Below are 22999 nucleotides of genomic sequence, written 5' to 3'. Positions count from 1 at the left end.
AAAGAGGGTAACAAAGCCTTGTTCTCATGGAGCATATATTGTATTGGGGAAACAAAGATCATAAACAACTAAATAAACAAAAATTTTATAACAAAAGTTCAACAAGTTAATGTGAGAGAAAGTAATCGAGGCCTTTCCTTAAAATGGGTTTTCCACAAAGACTTACTACAGAGGTGATATTGATGCTGAATCTGAATGACAAGAAGGAGCCAGGAAAAGAGCATTACAGGCAGAAAGAATAACTAAAATAAAGCATCTGAGGTGGGTCTGAATCTTGCCTTTTCAAGGAGCAAAGACATTGGGCCATAGCACAATGCAGGAGGGGTAAGTGGCACAGGTATTTTGAATACACAAAGCTTCAGGGGTGTCTGAGTGGCTCAGTTGGGTAAGCATCCAGCTGTCAGTTTTGGGTTAGGTCGTGATCTCAAAGTTTTCTGAGGTGGAGCCCCACATCAGGCTCTGTGCTGACCGTGTGGAGCCTGCTTGGGATATTCTCTCTCTCCCTCTCTTTCTATCCTTCCCCTGCTCATGCTATCTCTGTCTCTCTCAAAATAAATTAAAAAATTAAAAAAACAAAAGCTTCCAATGCCCATTAGACACCCAAGAGGAGGTATCAACAGGCAAGTGCTTCTCTTCAGTGAGCATATGAGTCCTGTGAGGATTTTGGCCTGGGATAGAGCCTGAGATCGTGCATTTCTCAAAAAGTCCCAAGCAATGATAACCCTGCTGGCAGTGGAACACATTTTGACTGGTGGGGATGTAGGCAAATATGTATGTGAGTCAAACAGGACACAAGGAAGAGACCAAAAATTTTGAGGTGGAGGACATGGGACCAGAGAGATAGTGGGAGGTGCATGGAGTGGTCCCCAGAAACCAGGATGGGCTTCCAGTAGGTGGGAGTGTCAAATGAAATGGTAAACATAGCATAAGGACACATACTTGCATTGAGCATATAACAGCCCCTGGAAAAGTTGGATAGACTAAGTTAAATTGTACTACTGCTCTAGGTGAGTTTCAAGCTTTACCATTCTTCTCCAGCCCTCACTCCACCCCCAACTAATGTCTGAAGACCTCACTTCCTGTATTCATTAAAAAAAAATTAGCAGGATCAGCTACTTTCCCCCTTAAAACCCATACCCTTCAACTTTCAAAACTTTTGTTTCCATCCTTTGCTCCTGAGAGGCGGTAAATAAGGTCCTTCCTTATGCTTGTTAACTCATTAGCCTCAACTCCCCTATCATTTCACCATAAAATGTGCTCTGCATCAGGTTTTTTTCCCCCACTATTTCACTGATCTGTTAAAGGTGATCAGTGACCATAGTTGGTCTATTCTAATGGCTTATTCCCCTCTCACCTTACCTTTAAGGAAGGAACATGTACTGAAGTTATTCCCAGTGAAACATGAGAAGTTTGGGATAGGGGTGGGGAAAAAAGTCTTCACTGATTAAAAAAAACAACAAAACAAAACCACATTCACAACAAAACCCTCCACAGTGGCTGAGCACCGTGTGGGATGTGAGGCTGGGAAGTATACTGACCATCTTGTGACCCTGAGGAGCAGTAGCCTGAACGTGAACCAATACCTTGAGACAAGAAAAGAGGAAAGTGGAGACAAACTTTTGCTTATAACATAATTGAGCTACTGAACTATATGATGGTGAAAAAGCAATATTTCTAAAATATTGGAGAGAAGTTTTGTTGCATAAGCCTACTGAGTAAAGGCTTTTTATTATGTGCAATTTATAGCAGCCTCGCTGATGGACTCCACCATAGCAGAATGTGCTTTCTATTAGAGCTGTTCAAGACAGACAATAGTTTCTTAACCCCCTCTCCTTCCCTTTTCTTCCACCTTTATTCCCTCCATTTCTGAACCTCTCCTCCTTTCCTCTCTCTCTTGCCCAATCTCTTCCTCCCTTTTTCTGTCTCCAAAACTATTATTTTAATTTCTCGATCTACCCCACATGTACAAAACTTCTATCTTCTAGTCTACAAAAGCAATTTGTAAATGATGATTGGTATTCACAGCAATTCTTCACTTGGCTGTTACTTCAATTTAGATTTCTGGCTGGCGCCCGGGCCTTACTTTTATCTCTTCTTGACAATTCTGATAGGGATGATATTTGTGGCTACCTTACTCAATGTTGTGCAACTTGTCACTCTCATACCTGGAGTTGATCATTTCGGAGACATAAGATGCACATATATAGAAATGAATAGCCATGTAAGTCCAGCTAAATGTTAATCAGAATAAATAACATAAAAGGGCAAGTTGAATTTTTTCAGAAAGTCAGAGTCAGTTTCCTGTTTGTTTGCTTTGTGAATTTCATGAATCTGGAACTTAGAAAATTTGTAGCTTTCAGAGGACTTCATCTTAGTTTCCATCTATAATAGGTCATCAACATATACATGTGATAAAATATGTTACATATTCTAGAACACAGGATATTTTCCTTAAGGGCAGATTCCACAAGATTATTTCGATAAGTATTTCAATAAAGGTCATAGTTTCTTTGCCATTCTAAAGACTTTCCCCATGGCTAACTCTGACATGGGTTTCTGTGCAGGTTGTTTGGGTGGGTCCTACAATGATTCCAGGGTTTCCCGGTTAGTTGAAATATGGCTTTGGTGGGATTCTGCCTTTGGACTTCGAGTAGCTTTATGTGCTTAATTGAGTTTTTCACCACAAATCAGAAATAAAACTCTAATTCAGCAGAAAGGTTTATACGGTTTGGGTGGGGAAAGGATAACAAATAACTAAAACATGGACCTTCTTGTGAGTGTGAATACGAAACATTGAAGGATTCTCGGAACTGAATCTGTAGATTGATATTTGCGCTGTTTAAGTGTGTGCTAAGCTGCACCTGGGGTTTCCGATTACTTGCTCTGCTTACTTTCCGATTACTTGAAGACTGTATGGTTTGTGTTTCAAAACAGCAAAGTTTTGATCCTGGCTGTTTCTATAAGCAGTTTGTACCAAAAGATCGGTTTCCGGATATCTCATAACTAAGAACTCCACAGTTCTAGAAGAGAGGAAAATTCAGTCTTTAGAACATGGGGTACATTGCCAGCTGCGCACACTAGGGCAGGTGTCCCATTACTGCCCCACTGCACAGGGCTGTGTTCTCTGTGAAGAGAGAGACATAAGGGAGACGTAGCAGGCAGGTCCATGAAGTTCTGTGATTCTGTTTGCCCCTGCATTACCTCCCTGCCAACACTAATCCAAATGCAAAGAGTTAGCACTCTAGATGACAGGCTCCTGCTCTAATACCCATCTCAACCTGATAAGGTGGCTTCTTCTTGGGAATTTAGTTTGGTGTTGTCAATTACCAATATGTTTCCCTTGAGACTTTTATTACGAATATCTTTAAAGTTAAGTTAGTTGTAATCAATAGTTCTCATATTTTTTTAAATTTTTTATTTCAATAGTTGTGATGAATATTTATAGAAAGTCCACAGTGCTCACTTTCATATTTAAAGTTATATTAAAATTTATTCAAAGATAAGATCACCAAGAATTACTGGAGAAGACTACATAAATAGAACTGATGATTCAGACCCGCATTTAATAATTCTGTCCCCATATGATTTGCATAGGTTACAGAAATGCTTTTTCTTAACATAGTCTTTCTGCTCCTCCTCTCCACTTTGACATATTAACTTTTACTATTCCTGGCAATGTTTTCTATTGCAAAAGATAAAATTTCAGCCATTTCAACATTAAAAATAACCATAAAGTCAACCAAAAGTGATCACATTTAATCAAAGTACCTGGAATCAATGAAAACAGTTTTGTTTTATTTTGTTTCACAAATTAAAAACTGCCTTACTATTCTTAGGATCATAGTGACATTTCCTCAGGCAATTTGAATGTGATTTGAAAATTACCAAAGTGGATTATACTCTATGTATCAATCTGTTCTTATCACTGCAGCTGAGACACTGAGATGACAGTTGAACCTTATATTTTTCAATAGTTGAGTAATACCATGCTTGTTTTTACTAAACTTGATGAAAGAGAACGTATGGTAAACTGGATGCATATCACAAACATGGGAGGTCGTAATGTTTCCAGCATATGGCATCTTGCCATTGACCACAGCCTCTTGGAACAAGATAAAGTCGCTGAAATAGTTAACAGATGTTAGCCATACTTGAAATATAAAAGTTCTATTGCTAAAAAATTATGTACGGTCAGATGGAGATTTGGCGCTTGGTTCATAATTTAACTGACTTGGCAAATGGAAAGTTGAGATCCAGAGGCATAACGCATAGGACTGAGGCCACACACTTTGCACACTACGCAGAAGCTCATAAACCACTGACAATATGTATACTGTGCTAAGCCAGCTTGATTAAGTATTAACACAGTATTTGATACTTAGGGAAACCTGAAGTTAATTTTCACATCTACTAAATTAAAAAGTTATTTCTATTGGAGCAAAAGAGTAGACTTTTCTCCAAGTTCAAAAGCATATCTACAAATTGTAGTGTTTTACTTCAGCTTCCAATTTACCGATGACTGGATATTGCTTTCCACTGATTTCATAATTTGTCCAGTAATATACTTTAAAATTATATCTTTTTTCCCCCATTCTTGTCTATTACTTCACATTTCAGAACAACTTGATAGTAATGATTTTCAGATGAGTATCTGTAGATGAAATGGATCTTCTCAGCCTTAAGTCACAAATTTATTCAAGTCAAACATTGAAGGAGGCTTGTGCTACTTTAGAGTTTGTGGTTTTATTCACAGCTTTGCAAATAAAGTCACCAGCTTCCATCACTTTGTAAATATTGACACCCTGATAAGGAAAAGAAGGGAGACCAGTTGGATTAGGGAGAAAGAAGACAAAACAGATTTCCGTTTATTAGTAGTTAATTCACAATTTGAAAATTATTAAACAAAATGTTCATTGTTGATCTGAAGGCAACATTTGTCTCCATGAATCCTGCAGTCAGCATTTTAGTTTCTTATGTTTTAATAAAGCATATCTTGAATCTGCCCTTTCTATAAAATCATAGACTAGCCATACCTGAAAGACCTGAGTGTAATTCAAGGTTGTACCTAAACTCTAGGAAGGACAGTAACAAAACTAGAAACGATGTACAAAATACCAGTGAAGGGCAATTAAAATTAGAATGGTTTGGAGGAGTTCATAGATAAGGACTGAAGAAAGAAAATCTTTTTACTATGTAAAGAAACAAACTTGATCAACCTATAGGAGATAGAAGAAAAGTGAATGCATGATTTTAACCATATTCAGAAACACTATCAGTGTGATATTGAAGGAAGTAGTTGTAGGTCAAATAAAATGAAGTAGTATTTAGTACACATCTGGAACTTGTTTGTCTGTAAGGTTGTACTGGCTGAAAGCATAAACAGGATCAACAAAGGCTTAGATAAATCCACGAATGACAGATAGGCAGTTGGGTATGAAGGCCAAGTTCAGGGCATACCCCTCATCTCTTGGGCTTGGTGTAACAAAAGGTCCCTATCAAGGTATCCACCCAGCACTTCTGCTGTCACTAGGGGAGACAGAGAATTAGGTAGATTACCCAGAGGTTGCCCTCAGGTAGCATTTCATAAACTCTCAAGTCCTCCCTTAACATGGACTAGAAACTGTATGGACTTGAACAGACTCAGGCTTTCGTGCTATTAAGTAATTCTTTTTTTTTTTTAATTTTTTAAATTGTTTTTATTTATTTTTGAGACAGAGACAGAGCATGAGCGGGGAGGGGCAGAGAGAGAGGGAGACACAGAATCTGAAGCAGGCTCAAGCACACAGCCTGACACGGGGCTCGAACTCATGGACTGTGAGATCATGACTCGAGCCAAAGTTGGACGCTCAACTGACTGAGCCACCCAGGCACCCCACTATTAAGTAATTATTAATATTTATGTACAAGTCCATAATTTTCTTAAAATAGACAAACATAAATATTCACAGGGCCTTCTCATAACAAGACTCATAAGGAGATCATCATTTTAATACAACCGATTTCTATCTAGAAACTTGTAGAGCAATGTTTCCTTTGTAGTTTACTTCTTTGTTTTTGGGGAATGATCAAGAGAAATGTTTTGTAAAGTGACACTTATAAATGATTTTCATTTTAATTTTTGCTATAAAGTTGTTCTAGGGTACCAACATTTGCTTTGGTCTGAGTTTATTGGTTGCGTCCTGAGAATGGCTTTAGGTGGAACTTGTTAGGCACATCTTAGTTGATATCCTAAATCCAGTGCTATTTAAGTTTTGTGAATAATTAGCTACATGTGTCTTTGATTTTTGAATTACACCCAGGAAGGAATAATAGAAAGATAACCAGTCTTCTTTGCTCCCCAAGAATTCCATTGATAACAAGTATGTACTGGAATTTGCTGACATTTTACCCAAAAATTTCATTTTGACCTTTCTCTCTCATTTTACTTAACAGAGACCATTATGAAATAACATTGCATGTTTAATATTGAGTCATTTGTCAGATGCTTAAATAGGTCTCATGTACTATGATATGTTCTGGGGTTTCAAGAACCTCATGGAGAATAAAGTTTCTGTTCTCAGGTTGTTTACAGTAAAGCAGGCAATATGGAGCCCTGTTGAGGAAAGGGAGGGGGGACCCTGTATCATAATTAAAGACACTGACAGAGTAATGCCCAGCTGATTATGAGGGCAGAGGGTGGGTTAGTCAGCCCACTGAGGATAAGAAAGTAGTGAGGAATGTGTCAGGAAAGTGTGTCAGGAAGGGTAAATCCTGACTTCATTGTTACCTGGGGAGTATAAGTCTTTGAGAAGGAGGACCAGTGGGGCACTGCAGGCAGAAGAACAGTACAAAGTACCTGAAAAATGGATACTATGTATGTAGGATGATAGGCAGAGATGACTTGAAAAGTTACGACTAGGCGCTATGAAGTGACAGAACACAGCTTTGCTTTTCAGTAAATGAGAACCCACTTCTGGGTGCTCGAGAAGAAACCAAGCATATTCACATTTGTATTTTGGATGAAATCCTCTGATGGCAGCATGAAGATGGATTTAAAGGCAAGTCAGAAGCCTGCACACCAGTGTAGAGGATGAATACCCAGAAAAGAGATAGGGATTGTGCTGACATAGTAAGGGTATTAAGGAAAACAACCAAAGTAACTTACAAGTGGCTCTTGGTAATTGATTGGACACGGGAGCCATGGTGACACGGGATTCTACAGAGAAGCTTGGCTTATTAGCTGGGTAGCTGGTTGAATTGCAACTCCTACCCACTGTAACAATCCTCTCCTTAAATTGTGAATTCTTCTGAATGAAGCTACAGCTTATTTGCATTTCAGCCCCCAAGGTCTAGAACATGACCTGGTACATAATAAGCATGAAAGCATCAGCTAAGTTCAATTTGGTCATCTAAGTCATGGCCATACATTTTTACTAGAAATGATTAGGGAATTTTGTAAATGAAAGAGTTTCTCCTAACCAGGGAAGACAGGCTTTTGGTGTTAAGTCCCAGGTGATATTACCTATCACCCAGTAAATGTCACTGGAGCATCTCTGTGTAAAGGGAACAGTTGTAATAATCATTCACTGGCTGCAGGGGGAGCTAGACACATTATACATTATACAACCTCAGGGTAGGTTCAGAGGTAGTAGCACACAGGTTGGCGTGGAAACCCAAATGTGAGGAACCCAACAGTATGGACCTGGGGATCAAGCAGGGAGACACTAGAAGTGTTTTTGAAGATGGTAGCACTTCACTCTTCAGGTGAAATTGAGTATGGGGAGTAAGGCCAACCAAGTGGTGGTGGCAAATGGTGCTGCAGGACCTTTAATGTAAGTAGTGTGAGAGGAGAGAGAAAAGACGAGAGAGAGGAGCAACATTCCATTTTGTAATCCAGATGATGCTTTCAAGTAATGTTAACAAGCATGTGGTGGGATGCCTGGGTGGGTGGCTCAGTCAGTTAAGTGTCCGACTTCAGCTCGGGTCATGGTCTCACCACTTGTGAGTTCTAGCCCCGCGTCGGGTTCTGTGCTGACAGCTCAGAGCCTAGAGCCTGCTTCAGATTCTGTCTCCCCGTCTCTCTGCCTTTCAAAAATAAATAAAGTAAAAAAAAAGTATGCGGCAAAACTAATCAGTAATTTAGGTGAATACTGTAGAGGATGTGACTTTCCAGGTATTTTTTTTAAAGAGACTATTCTTTTTTAAAGAGACTAGTGTCTCATGCCGTAAGTACTGTTAAGCTCTCCTTTTTCCTGACCATTTCAATAGTGTCCTGGGCCCTTTTCCAGAAGCCCTAGTTGTCAGTGCGAGAAAATCAAGATCTCCATTTCCTCCTAGGAAAACATCCATCCAAAACAAAACAGCAAAAATAACAATCCTAACAGCAAAGGCACAGGCTCTGACTCACAGTGTGTGAAATCAAATCAGATGATACATGAAAAAGTACTTTAGAGGTCATGAAGCACCATAAAAATGTGACATGGTAGCATTATTGGTGATGGGGCTATAGCAATAAGTTACTTTATAAAGCCCCCTAAAGAGTTTTTATTGTGTTTTCCCACTGTGCATTTTAGCAGATAGCAAAAGTGTAGTAAAACTTTGACCTCAAAATTGCTTCCCAAATCTGAGACACATTCCCCTTTGTATCTGCAAGGCATGCATGAATATTAAAATATGTTAAATTACTTACTGTGTTGAGCCCCAAGCCATTAAGCATATATATCAAATCCTCAGTGGCTACATTCCCAGAGGCACCTTTTGCATACGGACAACCACCTAATCCTGATACTGCGGAGTCCACCACATTAATTCCCATCTGGAAAACAAACCAGAACACTCAGGGCTTGTCTATTTATGGCACGCAAATTGTTGAATTTCTATTTAACCTGTTCCAAAGAGCAAATAAGCGAAATCTAAACCCATTATGCAAACATACTCACTTACTCACCTGCTGCTAGAACAGTCCCTGGGGTGCTGATTTCTTTTCTATCTAATCTTGTCTGTTAGGCTAATGGAAATTCTAAGGATCTCAGGAAGGAGAATAATCTTAGATGAAAATTAAAATGGTGTTATTCATAGGGGGTGAAGCTTGAAGTAAGATGAATTCACTCTCAGGTCATATATATTCTCCAACCAATTCTCTAGCTCTATCCTAGTAGTATTATATAAACACAAAATATTTCCAACATCCCAGCTCAAAGTCAGTGTGCCTTAAAAGACTGGTCTTAGTGGCAGGGTCACTGTATTTGAAGCAGTATTTTAATGGACTCAATTCACCTATTCAATTCACTCGATCTTTATTGAGCCACTATTTTGCAAACACAAACCTGTTGCTTTGGGAGAACTGAAGAGACACTTGTAAGGCAAGCCATCCACTGCCAATGCTAGCTCCATGTCACAGTTATTGGGTCCTCATTAAGTGCTAGATGTTCCTCCTAACATCTTAGGAGTATTAACTGCTAACCCTCACAAAAAAAAAAACCTCATAAGGAAGATATTCTTCTATCCTCGAATCACAGATGAAGAAACTCAAGTACGGCAGGATTACAGAATTTGCCCAAGGTCACCTCTGTCTCCAGAGAATTCAACACTGGGATTATGGTCTCTGGAAACATGCAAATTGGCACAGGTTATGTAGGTAGGGACAGGAAAGCTAGAAGGTGTGTGTGCTGGAGGTGGTTTGGAAGACATGATCACAGCGGGGTCTGAAAGGGGTGTTGGAGATCGGGATCGGAGAAGACTGAGAAGACAGGGAGGCATGTATGCTTCTATAAAATGTGACAAGTGGATAATCACATGCTACCAAGAGGCCTAATCTGATTCTTCATCACCTGGGAATTGAAGAAAAAGTAACATGGTCTTAGCTAAAATGAGAAGCACCTGAAATCAGAGCTCTTGGGTGGCCAGCTGGCTTGATAATCTGAATGTTTCACAAGATCCCTGATGCTGCTCTTGCTGCTACTCTGGGGATCACACTTCCTTTTGCTTTTCTTTATCTTTTCTGATAAACTTTTTGTTTTAGAATGGTTTCAGATCTTCAGAAAACTTGTGAAGAACAGAGAATTCCCATATATTATGCACCTAATTTCCTGTTATTACATTATCTTACACTATTAGGGTAAATTTGTCACAGCTGATGAACAAATATTGGTATGTTATTAAAGTCCATTCGTTCTTTAGATTTCCTTAGTTTTGTTTCTGTCCTTTCATTTGGGTTTGTCTGATGTTTTTTTTTTTTAATGGTTAGACTAAAATTCTGAAATATTTCAAGAAAGACAACAGAAGTAAAATGCCCTTCTCAATACATCGTATCAAGGGTACATATGATCAACATGTTTTATGACTCATACGCACCTTGATCACCTGGCTGAGGTTGCGTTTGTCAGGGTTCTTCTGCACCAGGAAGTCCCCACTCCCCACTTTCTAGATTATGCTCTCTGGAGGAAAGTCATTATGTGCAGCTCGCACTTAAGAGGTAGAGAGTATCTACAGAAATTATTTGGAATTCTCCCATTTGGGGGATTTGTATATTCTCCTCTATCTATGCAAACATTATTTTTTATCAGTAGGGACTCATGGTATTTTTTTCAGTTTGGTGTACAATATTACTTTCTATATTTGTGGCTCAAGTTGCTTGAGATTTGGTTTTTAGCTCCTGGGTCCCTTTGTCATACCAAGGGGAGGGGACTGTGCTTTTTGAATCACTCTTCTAGATATCCTCTTAAGAGTTAAGAGCATATCTACCAAGGCCTGCAAGTTTAAAAAAAAATTGGATGATAGACCAAAACGTTTAACAGTGGTCATCACTGGGTGGTGTGATTACAGGTAAATTAATTCTGTTTGTCTTTGTTTTCCAGTTTCTCCACAATGAATGTTAATTATATATAAAGAAAAAAAATAGGCTCTGTAAACCATAGTCTGTAGTAGAATGAGAATGAACATAAATGAATCTAAGATTTGTTTTCTTGATTAAAATCATTATTTTGCAATTAACTGATCTTCCTAGCATGTGGGACTGCAGGATTAATCTGCATACAAAATCATTGAATACAGACATGATCTGAGTGAAAGGTTACCTGGAAAATTGCCTTTACCTCTTTCCTAGCATCAGAATAGCTGTAGACATGGGTTTTCTGTTAGTAAGCTCTATTCCCAAATTAATTGAATCAATCCTACGCAATATGTGACTTTAAAACAAAGTTGAAGAGATTATTAAAGTATATATTACCTGCGAAGGAGAACATTAAAATATTAGTGCCTTTTAAATTGTCTCTCCAAAATAAAAAAATCACAGTACTATTTTAAAAGTATTTTTTTATGCAGTATCTCCTACATTCTGATCTCTATTAAATGCGCAGTTCTGTTCCCTGGAAATAACTCTTAATGGATAATGTTGACCATATACTAAGATTTTTAAACAAGCTGCTCTGGAAACCTCTAGTCTTAGTCAACGAAGAAAATTTGGTTTTACTATGTATGTTTTCTTTACTTCCCTATTCCATTAGAAATGATACATACTATCATGTAAACAAGTTCTTGACCCAGTAAGAAGAAAAATATTTGATTCTTGATGGTAAATAGAAGGATGTTTTTGTACTTAATTATTGAAATCATGATATTATAGTAAATGTCACTACTTTTACTATATTACTATCATGTATTTGAAAATAATAGATAGGCTCTTAAATGATTTTGTCATAAAGAGATTCTTTGCATTAAAAGATCATTCTTAGAAACCCCCTTCCCAGGTCTCCAAACAGAAACCACTACTTTCTGGTTCTTTGAGGTGTGTGTGTGTGTGTGTGTGTGTGTGTGTGTGTGTGTGTGTGTATACACATGTGTGTTCCCGGGGTGTGTGCACAAGAGGTTTTCTTGCACCATAGATCGCAAAACAAAGCATTTGCTTTTTGTTTTGGAGAAAAGGTTATCTTTAGATGAGTAGCCACAAGGTGGCAATGCAGCTTCAAAATCCACCAAGTTAAAGTTAAGCATTTACAACCCTACTGGGTTCCAGCCCCCCAAAATGGCAAACATGTAAATAAATCACTTTATATTATACAAATAAATATTTTCTCTTTAAGAGAGGAATCTTACAAACTGTGGTTCAATATATTCAGTGTATGTTTTATTAGTCTTCCTTTGAATAGAACATATTTATGAAGTGCATTCTATGTGCCAGGAACTTGGAATACATACAAAATCCTGTAGCTCATGGGGTTTAGCATTAGAAATTAAAATTACTATATATTTTGTCACTGAGAAGTTATCAAACTAGAGGTCATTTTCTCTAGGGTAAGAGAACTAATTCTCCCTAAAATAAAACTCAGAACTCAAAGGGTGGAGGTGTGCTTGGCTCCCACATTTCTCCAAGCCTATGCTTAAAGCTATTAATCCAGTGACCAGGAAATGATAAACTTGTTGAGTTCAGTTACATGTGCTCTGTCTGCTTGAGCTCTGCAGTTATGCGCTTGGACTTAAGGCCTGAGAAAAATGAATGAAATATTAGTACCCACTTTTTCTGGAAAATGGTAAATTATAGATCTACCATGAGCACATCACTCTGTGCTACAATCTTAAGTGAGCTCTATGGAGTAGTAATCTTGTGTACTGCTTAGATGCCCAAACCATGCTGATATTCTAACAAAAAGTACATCTTGACTTTTTCTTGGTGCTTGCTCTAAGAACTTACTTCCCAAACAAAACTGAAGAATACCTTAAGAGGTGTCAAATCATTTTGCAAAATTTACAATGTCCTGTATGTTCATGATTTCAAAATATCTAATGGAATCTAAAATTTTAGGTATTGAGGATAGTAAAATCGTAACATACCAAAATTCTGTATATTCCTTAAGGTTTGAAATAGCATTTAATTTCTTTACCCCCTGAGATCAACTTTCTCTTTAAAAATAACCGTTATGTTAGATTTAATTTAAAAATAAGGTAATTTCCGATAGTGTAAGTTACACATTTTGGATTTAAGTTACTCAGGGAAAAGGCAAATATTCATGTAGGATACCTATTAAAAATATACTCATGTTTCTAATATTTGTCTCCTTAGCCATTCCTCATAGCTAGTATCCCCTCTAACATAGGATTGCAATTTTCCATGCATGAGGGGCTACTTGTCTTCCAGAAGTCAGACCAGATAGCACTTAGGGACCATGACATTCTTTCAAATAAGCCCAGATCTTGCCTTGAGATACTTCTCAACCAGTACTCTAAACAATTAGTATATATTGAGTTATGATACCACCTGAGAAATAGCACTCTATGCCATGCATGTGCACTGTGAATATAACATATTACATAAATCACAGATAATGAACACTTAGCATACATGAATAAAGTCCAGTGTTTTAATTAAGTAACATATATACCAAAATTGGTATGTAAATGACAATAGGCATATAAATTGCTGTTGGGGGATAACTAAGCCATTGGTGATTGGTTATTAATACTTTCATATAATATCCTTTATCTTTGAACAGATTTTCTGACATCATTTTTTTGCCTTACTATACATAATGAGATAGATTATATTCTTACCTTCATTTAGTATATTTCAAATGGAGATAGAAATGGGACTGTGTACATAGGAGGGGGTAAGGAAATGGAAAAATAGATAACAAGGAAATTCTCAATTGCGGTAAGACAAAATAATAAATACTATTAGTGAAAATTTATTGAATGTTTATTTCGTCACAGATACTGTGTCATATGCTTTACATATGATAAAGTCACACAAAGTTAGTGTGAAATGGGTGGTAACCCAGGCCCATTTTACTGATGAGGGAACTGAGCCTCCAAGAAGTCAAACACTATTTCTTGCTTTTTGCAGTAGCTGTGTGCTACTGCCCAATATTAATTGTTAACGTTTAATGAGCCCTGACTATATGAAGGGCAGATGACTAAACACTTTCCATTTAATCCTTGTAATAACTTCAGGAGGTGAAGTGTGAATTAGGAAGAAAACACTGACAAATCAAAAGCCTTCCCGTTTCTTATGACGCTTTCTTCAACTTTCTAAAAAGTCTGTACGCAATTTAGTAACGAGAGATTTGAGAAATTAAATGATTGCTGTCCAAAGGTCTTTTTTTTTCCCCTATGAAGCTAGCCCAAGAAAATAGCCAGAAATGTTAATATAGATTTATGTTCGAGTAGATATTCTTTGTAGCATGATTTGTAACAGGAGAAAGGCCATAAGTTAAATGTCTGATAATTGGGAAGTAGTTAACACATTAGATAAGATGGACTATTTATTATGAAATCATTAGATACCCACTGAAAAAACACATTCAGTGAGGAACAAACCTCCATATGTTTGAGTCACTATTCATTTTGAGGTGTGCAGTAATATTGGCACAGCCAATTAGAGCTGATATACCAGCTGATGAGATAGGTTAAAATCTACCATTTTGCAGCTAGTTTCTATTCTATCTTTTCTTTTGTTAATGGAGCATTTCTTAATGATTTTATTTTATCTCTTGAGACGATTTCTCTTGGCATCATCTACTTTTGCCTGTTCTTGAGTGGACGGTGCTACTATACCGCACTTCTCCAGTAACCTGTAGAAAAGGACAGAGAAATGTCCTTTGAAGTAGAGTGAGGAGAGGATGGACACAGGTACAGAGTTGTGTTAAAGCAACACGGACCTCGACGTTTTCAGGAAAATAAATGATCAGCAATCTACCTCTTTAAATTGTTTAGTAGTTACCCTATGGTTTACAATAGAAATGTTTAATAAGTACCTTCAAATATCCATGCCACATACAATGAAAGACCTTAAGACAGCAGATTGTCCATTCCATCCAACCACCCTTTGTGCTGTAGTTTCCTCACCTTTACTTTTATAGTCCCCTAGTACATTTACATACCCATAACATGTTGCTATTCTTTTTGCTTTAGGCAGTTATCTTTTAGAGCAATTAAAATAAGGAAAAGAATTCACTTTGATTTACTCCACTTTGAGTTCTCTGAAGAAACTTGACAAGAACATCAGAGATTCAGATCACAGTATTCAGTTAATACTTTTTGGAGGTGGATGAAGGAAGATGAGTTACTGAAAGAGACAAGGAGTTCAGGAGGAGGTCCAATGTCACAAGCCAGAGTGGGAAAATTTTCTCTAAATACTTACACCACAGTAATGAAGGCTTCACAGAAGGAGAAGGCTTTCTATTTAAGGAAAATAAGAGCCTAGAAAAACTACTGGATATGAAACTGACCAATTTTGAAATGGATTGTTGTAGCATAGACAGGACAGGGAGAGCTAGCAATTACTTGAAAAACAAATGGAGAGCATACAGCCTAGTACTTAAAAAAACAGTTTAGGGAGACCTGTATTTGAACCTGTTCTGCCACTTGTTAACTGCATGATGTTGATAATTTTACTTTACTTCTCTGTCCCACCAACTGTAAAATGAATATAATAGTACTAAATGATGGCTTGTTTACTATTTTGTGAGATCTTCCATGGGAAGTGCTTACCACATAGTTTGGCACATAACACTCTGCAAATGTTGGCTTTAACAAGGATAGGTCAAGAATATAGAGACAGAGGGCATGTGGTCTTAAAGAAAATTAGGGCATAATTGGGGGTATGTGAATGGAGAGATAAGGGGAATATCTGAGACCTATAACTTGGAAGCCTTAAGGGACAAATTAAATGAAGTAAAGAATGATACCAGGGGCGCCTGGATGGCTCAGTGGGTTGAGTGTCTGACTTAGGCTTAGGTCATGATCTCACAGTTCGTGGGTTTGAGCCCAGTGTTGGGCTCTGCACTGGGATCCTCTCTCCCACCCCCAACCCCACCCCCATCTCTCTCTGTCCCTCTGCCACTTGCACGCTCTCTCAAAATAAATAAATAAACTTTAAAAAAAAGAAAGAATGATGCCATACATAGAAGAGAAAATTCACAGAGCAAAACCCTTAGGGGATGTGGATGCATTTGGGATTAAGGCAGAAACATGGAGTTGAGCTAGAAATTAGTGGAGAAAACTGTCCTTTGAAGTAGAGTGAGGAGAGGATGGACAGAGGTACAGAGATGTATTAAAGCAACATGGACCCTGAAGTTTTCAGGAAAACAAATGATCAATAATCTCAGAAACACAGTGACTGAGTTTATCTGCTGAGATTTCAGAAACAAGTTATGTCATTTCTGGATCCCTGATACTAGCTTCTCTTAGACCCAGCCCTACCCTGCTCTTCCCACACTCTTTGATGTGTGCACAAATAGGTAGATGGATAATGGGGAGGAAGAAAAGTAGACAGATCAATAAATAACACTGGAAACAATAAAAATTGTACCTATACATTTTTCATAAGAATCTGTAAACAATTTTTCATAAGGATCTATAAATTCAAGAGTTTTACAACAATACAATTTAGTCTATTTCCCTTGTGATTAATTGATTTAAAGGGAACTAAGCACCTGAGTTCTTTGTGGGGTTACCAAAAGTCACAGAGGTCATTAGTTCTTGAGGTGGATCTGGATTCTAGAGGTGGATCTTGTCTCTGGAATTTCACTAGTAGGAGGTAAATAAATTCTAGTTCCAAATGAATGTTAGTGGGAAGACTATCTAATGGTATAAATATGCAACTAAATATTAAGTTTTAAAAAAGCTAAAATAATGAAAGCACAGTGATGCTGACAAGAATTAAGTGTCAATGTAATCAATACTCATAAACCAAGAAGGGCTTGGGATAATAGGAGGACCAAATTTGGGGGGCAGTGGAGAGTCAAAACAGCAAGATATATATATTAACTGTATGAGAGCAAGAACGTTCCTCTATCTCACTTAATCATAGGCTCAGTATATGGCATCGCTCTTAGAACATAACAAGTTATTACTCAAATATTTTTGAAAGAATTGGACAAGTAATGTATCTAAAACAATACATGCAATACCAAGACCCGGTGTAAGTATAACTACACATGATAATAAATGAACTTGATACAATTCGATTGGAAACACAGAACTACATAAGGAGGACACTAAAATAAATGAAATGGTTCAGTGGTTCACTACCTATGTTGTTTGTTCCCTAAACCTCCTTTTCTTAGAACCATCTTCTCATAAAGATGGGTTCCTGGAACCTGTTTGTGTGTTCAGTGACTCCTTATTCAGTGCAGTTGATGGACCTCAATTGAGTCAATCACAGTCTCCTCTCCCAGAACTCATAACGGACACAAAGATAGAATTCACCTTTCTAAAAGGTCAGATGTACAGCATATGAACTATGGAGAAACAACTTTTTATATGAGCAATGGAAAAGCAGAGAAATTCAGTCTGCAGTAAGAGGGAACAGGAAGCATCACTGAATCAGAAATGTCACCCGAATTTCAGACAGCTTCTCAGTCTTTCTGAGGTCCAGTTTCACTTCCTCTTTACCTTTGTTTTTGAAATAACTTTTAATCAGAGCTATGTCAAGTGTCTTCAACCATATAATATTCCTAGGAAGTAGGTACTATCATCATTTTATAAATGAGAAAACTGAGTCACAGAATATTTAATATGACCATGCATAGTGTTACATATTTGATAAGTGATTAAGCTGAGATGCAGGATTAGGTGAAAAAGTCTCCAAATGTCTGCTCTTGTGTGTGTACTTCTTTAGGAGGTTTTCATGAGACATCCCTGTATCCTCATAACAAAGGGTCCTTTTTGCTTAAGGTAGTTTGAGTTGGCTACTGTGGCTTGGAAACAAAGAGTAGTAACTAACACATCATTAAGTTAATGACCTGGCAGAGAAGATACTCATAAAAACAAAGAACTATAATACAAAGTATAGTGTGGTAGTTATTATGAGAATTATAAACAGAGCTATTCAGAAACACCAGTGAGACAGTTTCTATATTTTGTAAGGGAGCAAGGAAGGAGGGGCAGGGTGAAAAGGTTGATGAATAGTTTGGCTCAGCTTTGGGCCTTGAAGGATGTTGACAAGTGGGGGATGGTGAGGGAAAATATATTTTACAGAGAAAGAACAGCTTGAGAAAAGGCACATATGATGAACAGGCCAAGGATGTACTGAGAATATTTTAATGAGTCCTGTACTGTAGGGGCTGTTGAGGTGTGGAAGGAGTGCGGTTCCAGGTCATGATAGGCCCTGAATGCCTTTCTCTGGGGTATGAGCTTTATTTCCTACAAAATAAAGAACTACTTAAGGTCCATGAATAATCATGGCATCATAAGCATTTGTTTCACTCAAAGTTTGTTATCAGGGGAGCAATAATGGAGATGGATAGAGGTTAAGAAATATGTAAGCAGAAGTACTTGTTAGAAAAATTAGGGCAATGCATGAAGCCAATGGTGATGATTATTTAAAATGAAGCTTTTGTCATTGACAAAAGCAGACTTCTAGCTTAACAGCTAATAGAAGGATGATCCATTAGCTGGAATGGGATACAGAATCAACTCCAGGAAAAAGTAGAAAATCATTATAGATATTTAAAACAAAACTGGATATTTAACATGTCATTTCTTAAAGCATTCATGCTTGTTCAAAACTAGCATTAATTCTTCTTAATCTTTAATTGTATACCTATTTCTTCTTGCTCACTTATATCTGGGGTGATCAATGGCTTTGGTAATGTTCAAATTAATGGTTAAGCATTCTTATAACCCAAAGAATTGACCTCTCTTGGGCAGTGAAACAATTAAAAAAGATATGGCATCGTGCTTCCTGGCTTGAAGATTTCTCCTCTCTGTTGAGTACTAGGGGTGTAGTTGGGGTAATGGGTGATAGAAATTTCAGACAGGTTAAGGGAAACCCTATAATGCATGAGAGTGGTCCTGCTTATAAAGGTGTATTCTGGGAGTGTATAAGACTCAAAAGCTCCCATCCAACTGGCTAGAATGCCAGCTCAGCAAAGGTGAAGTGAGGAGCCTGGCAAGTGGGACCCAAGGTAGCCTCAAGGACAATAGAGCACTCAAACTGGCCACAGAAAGCATACAACAGTTTTGTATATCCCTCACCAGAGGTAAGAGAGCACAAGCAAATGTGAGAGAACTAGGATAATGACCAGGAAGGAGCCAAGTATGAGCCAACATCTATACACCATGATTACCTATCACAAGGGGCAAGGCTGAACAGGATGGAGAGATGCATCAGAGGAGATGAGTGAGGACTGAGAATGCCATAAAACCAGGTAACCCCTGACTAATGGTGGATGAGTACTCAAACTCCCTTCAAGTAGACAAGCTCATAGGAACAAAAGGCAAAGAAGGGCAGGGGAAACTTGAGGCACTGAGTTTTAAATGGAAATGATTCAGCTGATTTGACTTCAGCCATTTATTAGGAGATATTTGGAGCATTTAAACTGGAGGGATTATTAAACTGAACATTGTCACTTATTTACATAGAAAGTTTAAAACATTTCACAATGTTATATCACTGTATGATTACCACTCACATCCTTATTGTTCATTTCAAATAGTTCAAGTTCATTCTGATTCCCAAATGACTTACCAAAAAACTTGCTTACTCTAGAGACACCATTGATGAGAATATCTCACAAGATATTTATGGTTATAATGGTGTTAAGTTTTCTAAGCAGTGAGTATAACTTGAAAAGAGAGAAAGCTGAATATACATGAAATCAAAATGGATTTTCCTCCAGTTGAAGCCAATTATTCAGAGAAGGTAGGAAAACAAAAGTATACACTTAAATATATAGCAGGTGAAGTGGGTTTGGAGCAAACCAACATATCTGGAAAACATGATAGGATCAATGGTTGAGGCAATTGTGAGCATTTTGGATAAGGCTCAGAGGTAGATAATAGTTGTAGTTACATAGTTCAAGATCATTATGTGGTCAAGAAAGTAGACATATTTTGTATGACTCCCCAGGAAAATGGACAGAAGTAGATTTTGCTTGATTATGAGAGAGAACTCGGTAGCCATTTAAGGCTGCCCCAAATTAAATGGTTAACACTCAAAATAATTATCTCCATGTCACTGAAACTATTAAAAGACGGTCTAAAGATTGTTGAAAGAATCCCTTCTCCAGTGAGTGAAGCTATTGGCTTTGAGGCTCTCTAGGATTTTATCCAATCCTAAGGCTTTCTATAAATGCATATTTAACTTAGCTTGCTCAATACCATCTAATTTTGTCATAAAGTTATAAACATAGATCACATTAAAATATTAAGTGTTTCTGCTATTGTGATTTGAGGTAACACATTCCTGTGGTAGGTCCATTCCTTGGCATCTGTACATGACAGGCAAATTCTAAGCAAAGACACAGTGACTTCTTGGGATGGTAACATTCAATAATCTTCTAGATGGCATACAACTGTGTGTCCAGTGCTAATAGCCAAGAAAAAAGACTTTTAACACACAGTTTAAGAAAAAAACTTGAAGAGTCTCCTAAAAGGTGTCAAAACCATACATATTTGGTGTATATGGCAAGACTGCCAAATATCACTACAGTTACAAAAGCTTAGGATTTGTTTTAACTTTAATACTTGCACCTAAGATTCAATGCTGTCCTTAGTTAAGAGTTAAAATAGAGAAGCAGATAGGAATTTTTAGATATGAGTCCAAGTACTATCCCCTCTCTTAGCTAGATAACATTCAGAGAAAAAGAAATCACTTATGAAATAAGTAGGAAAATATAACATTAACCATGGGAAAATGGATTGATATGGCCAAATATCCTGTTTGGGTGAGAATAAAGTTAGACTCCTCAACTTTTACAACAGAACAAGAAACCTTCCACCTGCATCTCTGATTCCAAAGTGTGTAGCCCAGTGATACTCAAGTGTCTGCTTGTCTGCCCCTTTTTGGTTCCTGGTTTTGTTTTGTTTTGTTTTGTTTTTTATTTTGAGTGAGCGAGAACATGCACATTGGCAGGGGAGTGGAGGGGGGGGAGAGTGAGAGAGAGAAAGAATGAGAGAATGAGAATCCCAAGCAGGCTCCATGCTGTCAGCACAGAGCCTGATGTGGGGCTTGACCTCATGAACCATGAGATCATGACCTGAGCCAAAATCAGGAGTCAGAGGCTCACCCAACTGAGCCACCCAGGCACCCCACCCTTTTTGGTTCCTTAACACAGTGGACTGAGCTGTGTAGCCTGCATTCCCCCAACTTCCATGTCAGCTAGATTCCAACTGGTTCAGCCAACAGAAGGCTCTGATGGAGGAAGAAGCTAGAACATTTCCCCCTCTGTTTCAGGTGGTATTTTTAGCACTGCCTGTTTCCTCATTGTCTCTAAATGTTGACCATGGACAGGCCCATCATGGTTCCACTTCCGTCCTGGTGACTCTGGATGGTGGGCTCCTATAACAATGTCTTCTTTGTCCAGCCTCATGGCCTCACCGATGTTGCTGCTAATCTCAGGAGTGCCACTTTAAAAGTGAGAGCACCAGGGTGCAAGATATAAGGAGATATCCACTCTCAGGGTGGAGCAAATACAGTTAACACCTGAAAATGAGTGTACCCTGGGCACTGGGTTACCCTGCCCTAACCCAGATCTCACTCATCTTTGGTTGCTTTGCTGCCTAATGTTTAGTTTTATGGTTCTCCTTTCACCTGTACACAATTTCCTGGATTCAGTTGCTTATATGGCTCCTGCTTTCTGGCTGGACCCTGAGAGACTCAATCATCCTTTTCATAGAGTTCAATCTGAATTTGTTTCCACCTAGCTGTTGTCAAAGGCAGATTGAGAAAATATTAAAGGAAGACCTTTTAAGAAATATACAGTCCCCCCTCTTCTAAGTATTTGAATTCTAGCCTTAAATGAATTTAGTTTATCAGAAAGATCTATACCAGGATCTCATCAGTTCAGACTCCTGCAGAGATAGCTTCCCTGAATCCTATTTTAAGGTTATTTTCTTTCATTTACTGATAGTCCTTATAAAACATAAAAAATAAGTCTCGTGATGGACAATTTTCCCCCACATATATCTTAAAACCTCCTGATGAATATCCCATTCATTAATTTTACTATATTGTATCCTGTATTAATCAGGATGATCGGGTTGAATTACTTAAGGGAATAAAAATGGGGGAAATGTGTTGGTTCACTTAAGTGGACTGCGGAGAGTTCCCCTAATCTTGGGAAAGACTGGACCCTTTCTGTTTCTTTCTCTCTGTCTCTTTCCCTACTCCCTCCCTTTCTCTTCACCCACCCCCCATCATTTATTTTCTGTGTTGGCTTTATTTTTTTTTCATATATTCTATACCAAAGGTCACATAATTTTATGTAAGAAAAGTGAGCACTTTTTCATGAGCTCCAACCAGGAAACTACTGGGAAAGGGATATTCATTGAGCCCCCTTGAATCATATGTCCATTTCTAACTAGTTATTGAAGCAAAGTGCACTAGAGTACAAAGATTTCTTGTAGGATGGTCATGAGTGTACCATTTCCTATACTTAGGAGGGGTGGTGTGTGTGTGTGTGTGTGTGTGTGTGTGTGTGTGTGTGTGTGTGTGTGAGAGAGAGAGGATGGGGAAGGTGCTGTAATTTCTCTGCCCTGACAAGAAGTACATGGTCAGCCTGGTAAGGAAATGGTTTCTTAGAAGAAGAAAGGTGTTATTTTCACAGACCAAACAAGAATTCTTCAGTAAATTGCTTTTGTGGAAGCCACTCATTATATTCCATTTAAGTGTCAATACCATAACAAGATTTGTGTAACTCTTTAGGTCTTTGTTTTTAGAAAACTTGCAACATCATTTAATGCTCAGTAGTGCAAGTTTTCATCACGTCATTTAACAAACATTTATTGAGTTCCTACATTGTTCTGGGTGTCAGCTCTAGAGTAGTGGAAAATAACATGTACATAACATGTACAAATATATGCTTTCATGGAGCCATCTTTCTGATGGAGGATAAAACACTTAACATGGTTAAACCACAAGATAAGAACGATGCAGGAAACAATTTATAGGGGAGAGATGCCAATGTACACCATTATTCTTCTACGGAACACTGCTTGAGAAAGGAGTATTTGAGCTGAGACCTTGGTGAAGTAGGAAAATGAACTAAAGAACTTATATGAAATAATTGCCTATGAGGCAAAA

General features: G+C 37.9%; 1 protein-coding gene across 4 annotated transcripts in view; it reads right to left on the bottom strand.

Moving 5' to 3' along the window:
- Positions 1-3463: 3463 nt before the first annotated feature.
- HMGCLL1 (3-hydroxymethyl-3-methylglutaryl-CoA lyase like 1) overlaps positions 3464-22999 on the bottom strand; it is a 189056-nt gene continuing 169520 nt past the window's right edge. For all 4 annotated transcript variants that reach the window (XM_015070139.3, XM_015070140.3, XM_053222664.1 and 1 more), the window contains 2 exons: positions 8669-8794; positions 3464-4802 (listed from right to left, as the gene is read on the bottom strand). In XM_015070139.3, the coding sequence (XP_014925625.1) occupies positions 4701-4802; positions 8669-8794 (228 nt within the window). In that variant the 3' untranslated portion in view covers positions 3464-4700. The remainder of the gene's footprint in view (positions 4803-8668; positions 8795-22999) is intronic.

The sequence above is a fragment of the Acinonyx jubatus genome, chromosome B2 (assembly GCF_027475565.1).
Source record: "Acinonyx jubatus isolate Ajub_Pintada_27869175 chromosome B2, VMU_Ajub_asm_v1.0, whole genome shotgun sequence".
In the NCBI taxonomy this organism is placed as follows: domain Eukaryota; kingdom Metazoa; phylum Chordata; class Mammalia; order Carnivora; family Felidae; genus Acinonyx; species Acinonyx jubatus.
The sequence above is the reverse complement of the archived record's forward strand: the minus strand, read 5'-3'. Positions and strand labels throughout refer to the sequence as shown.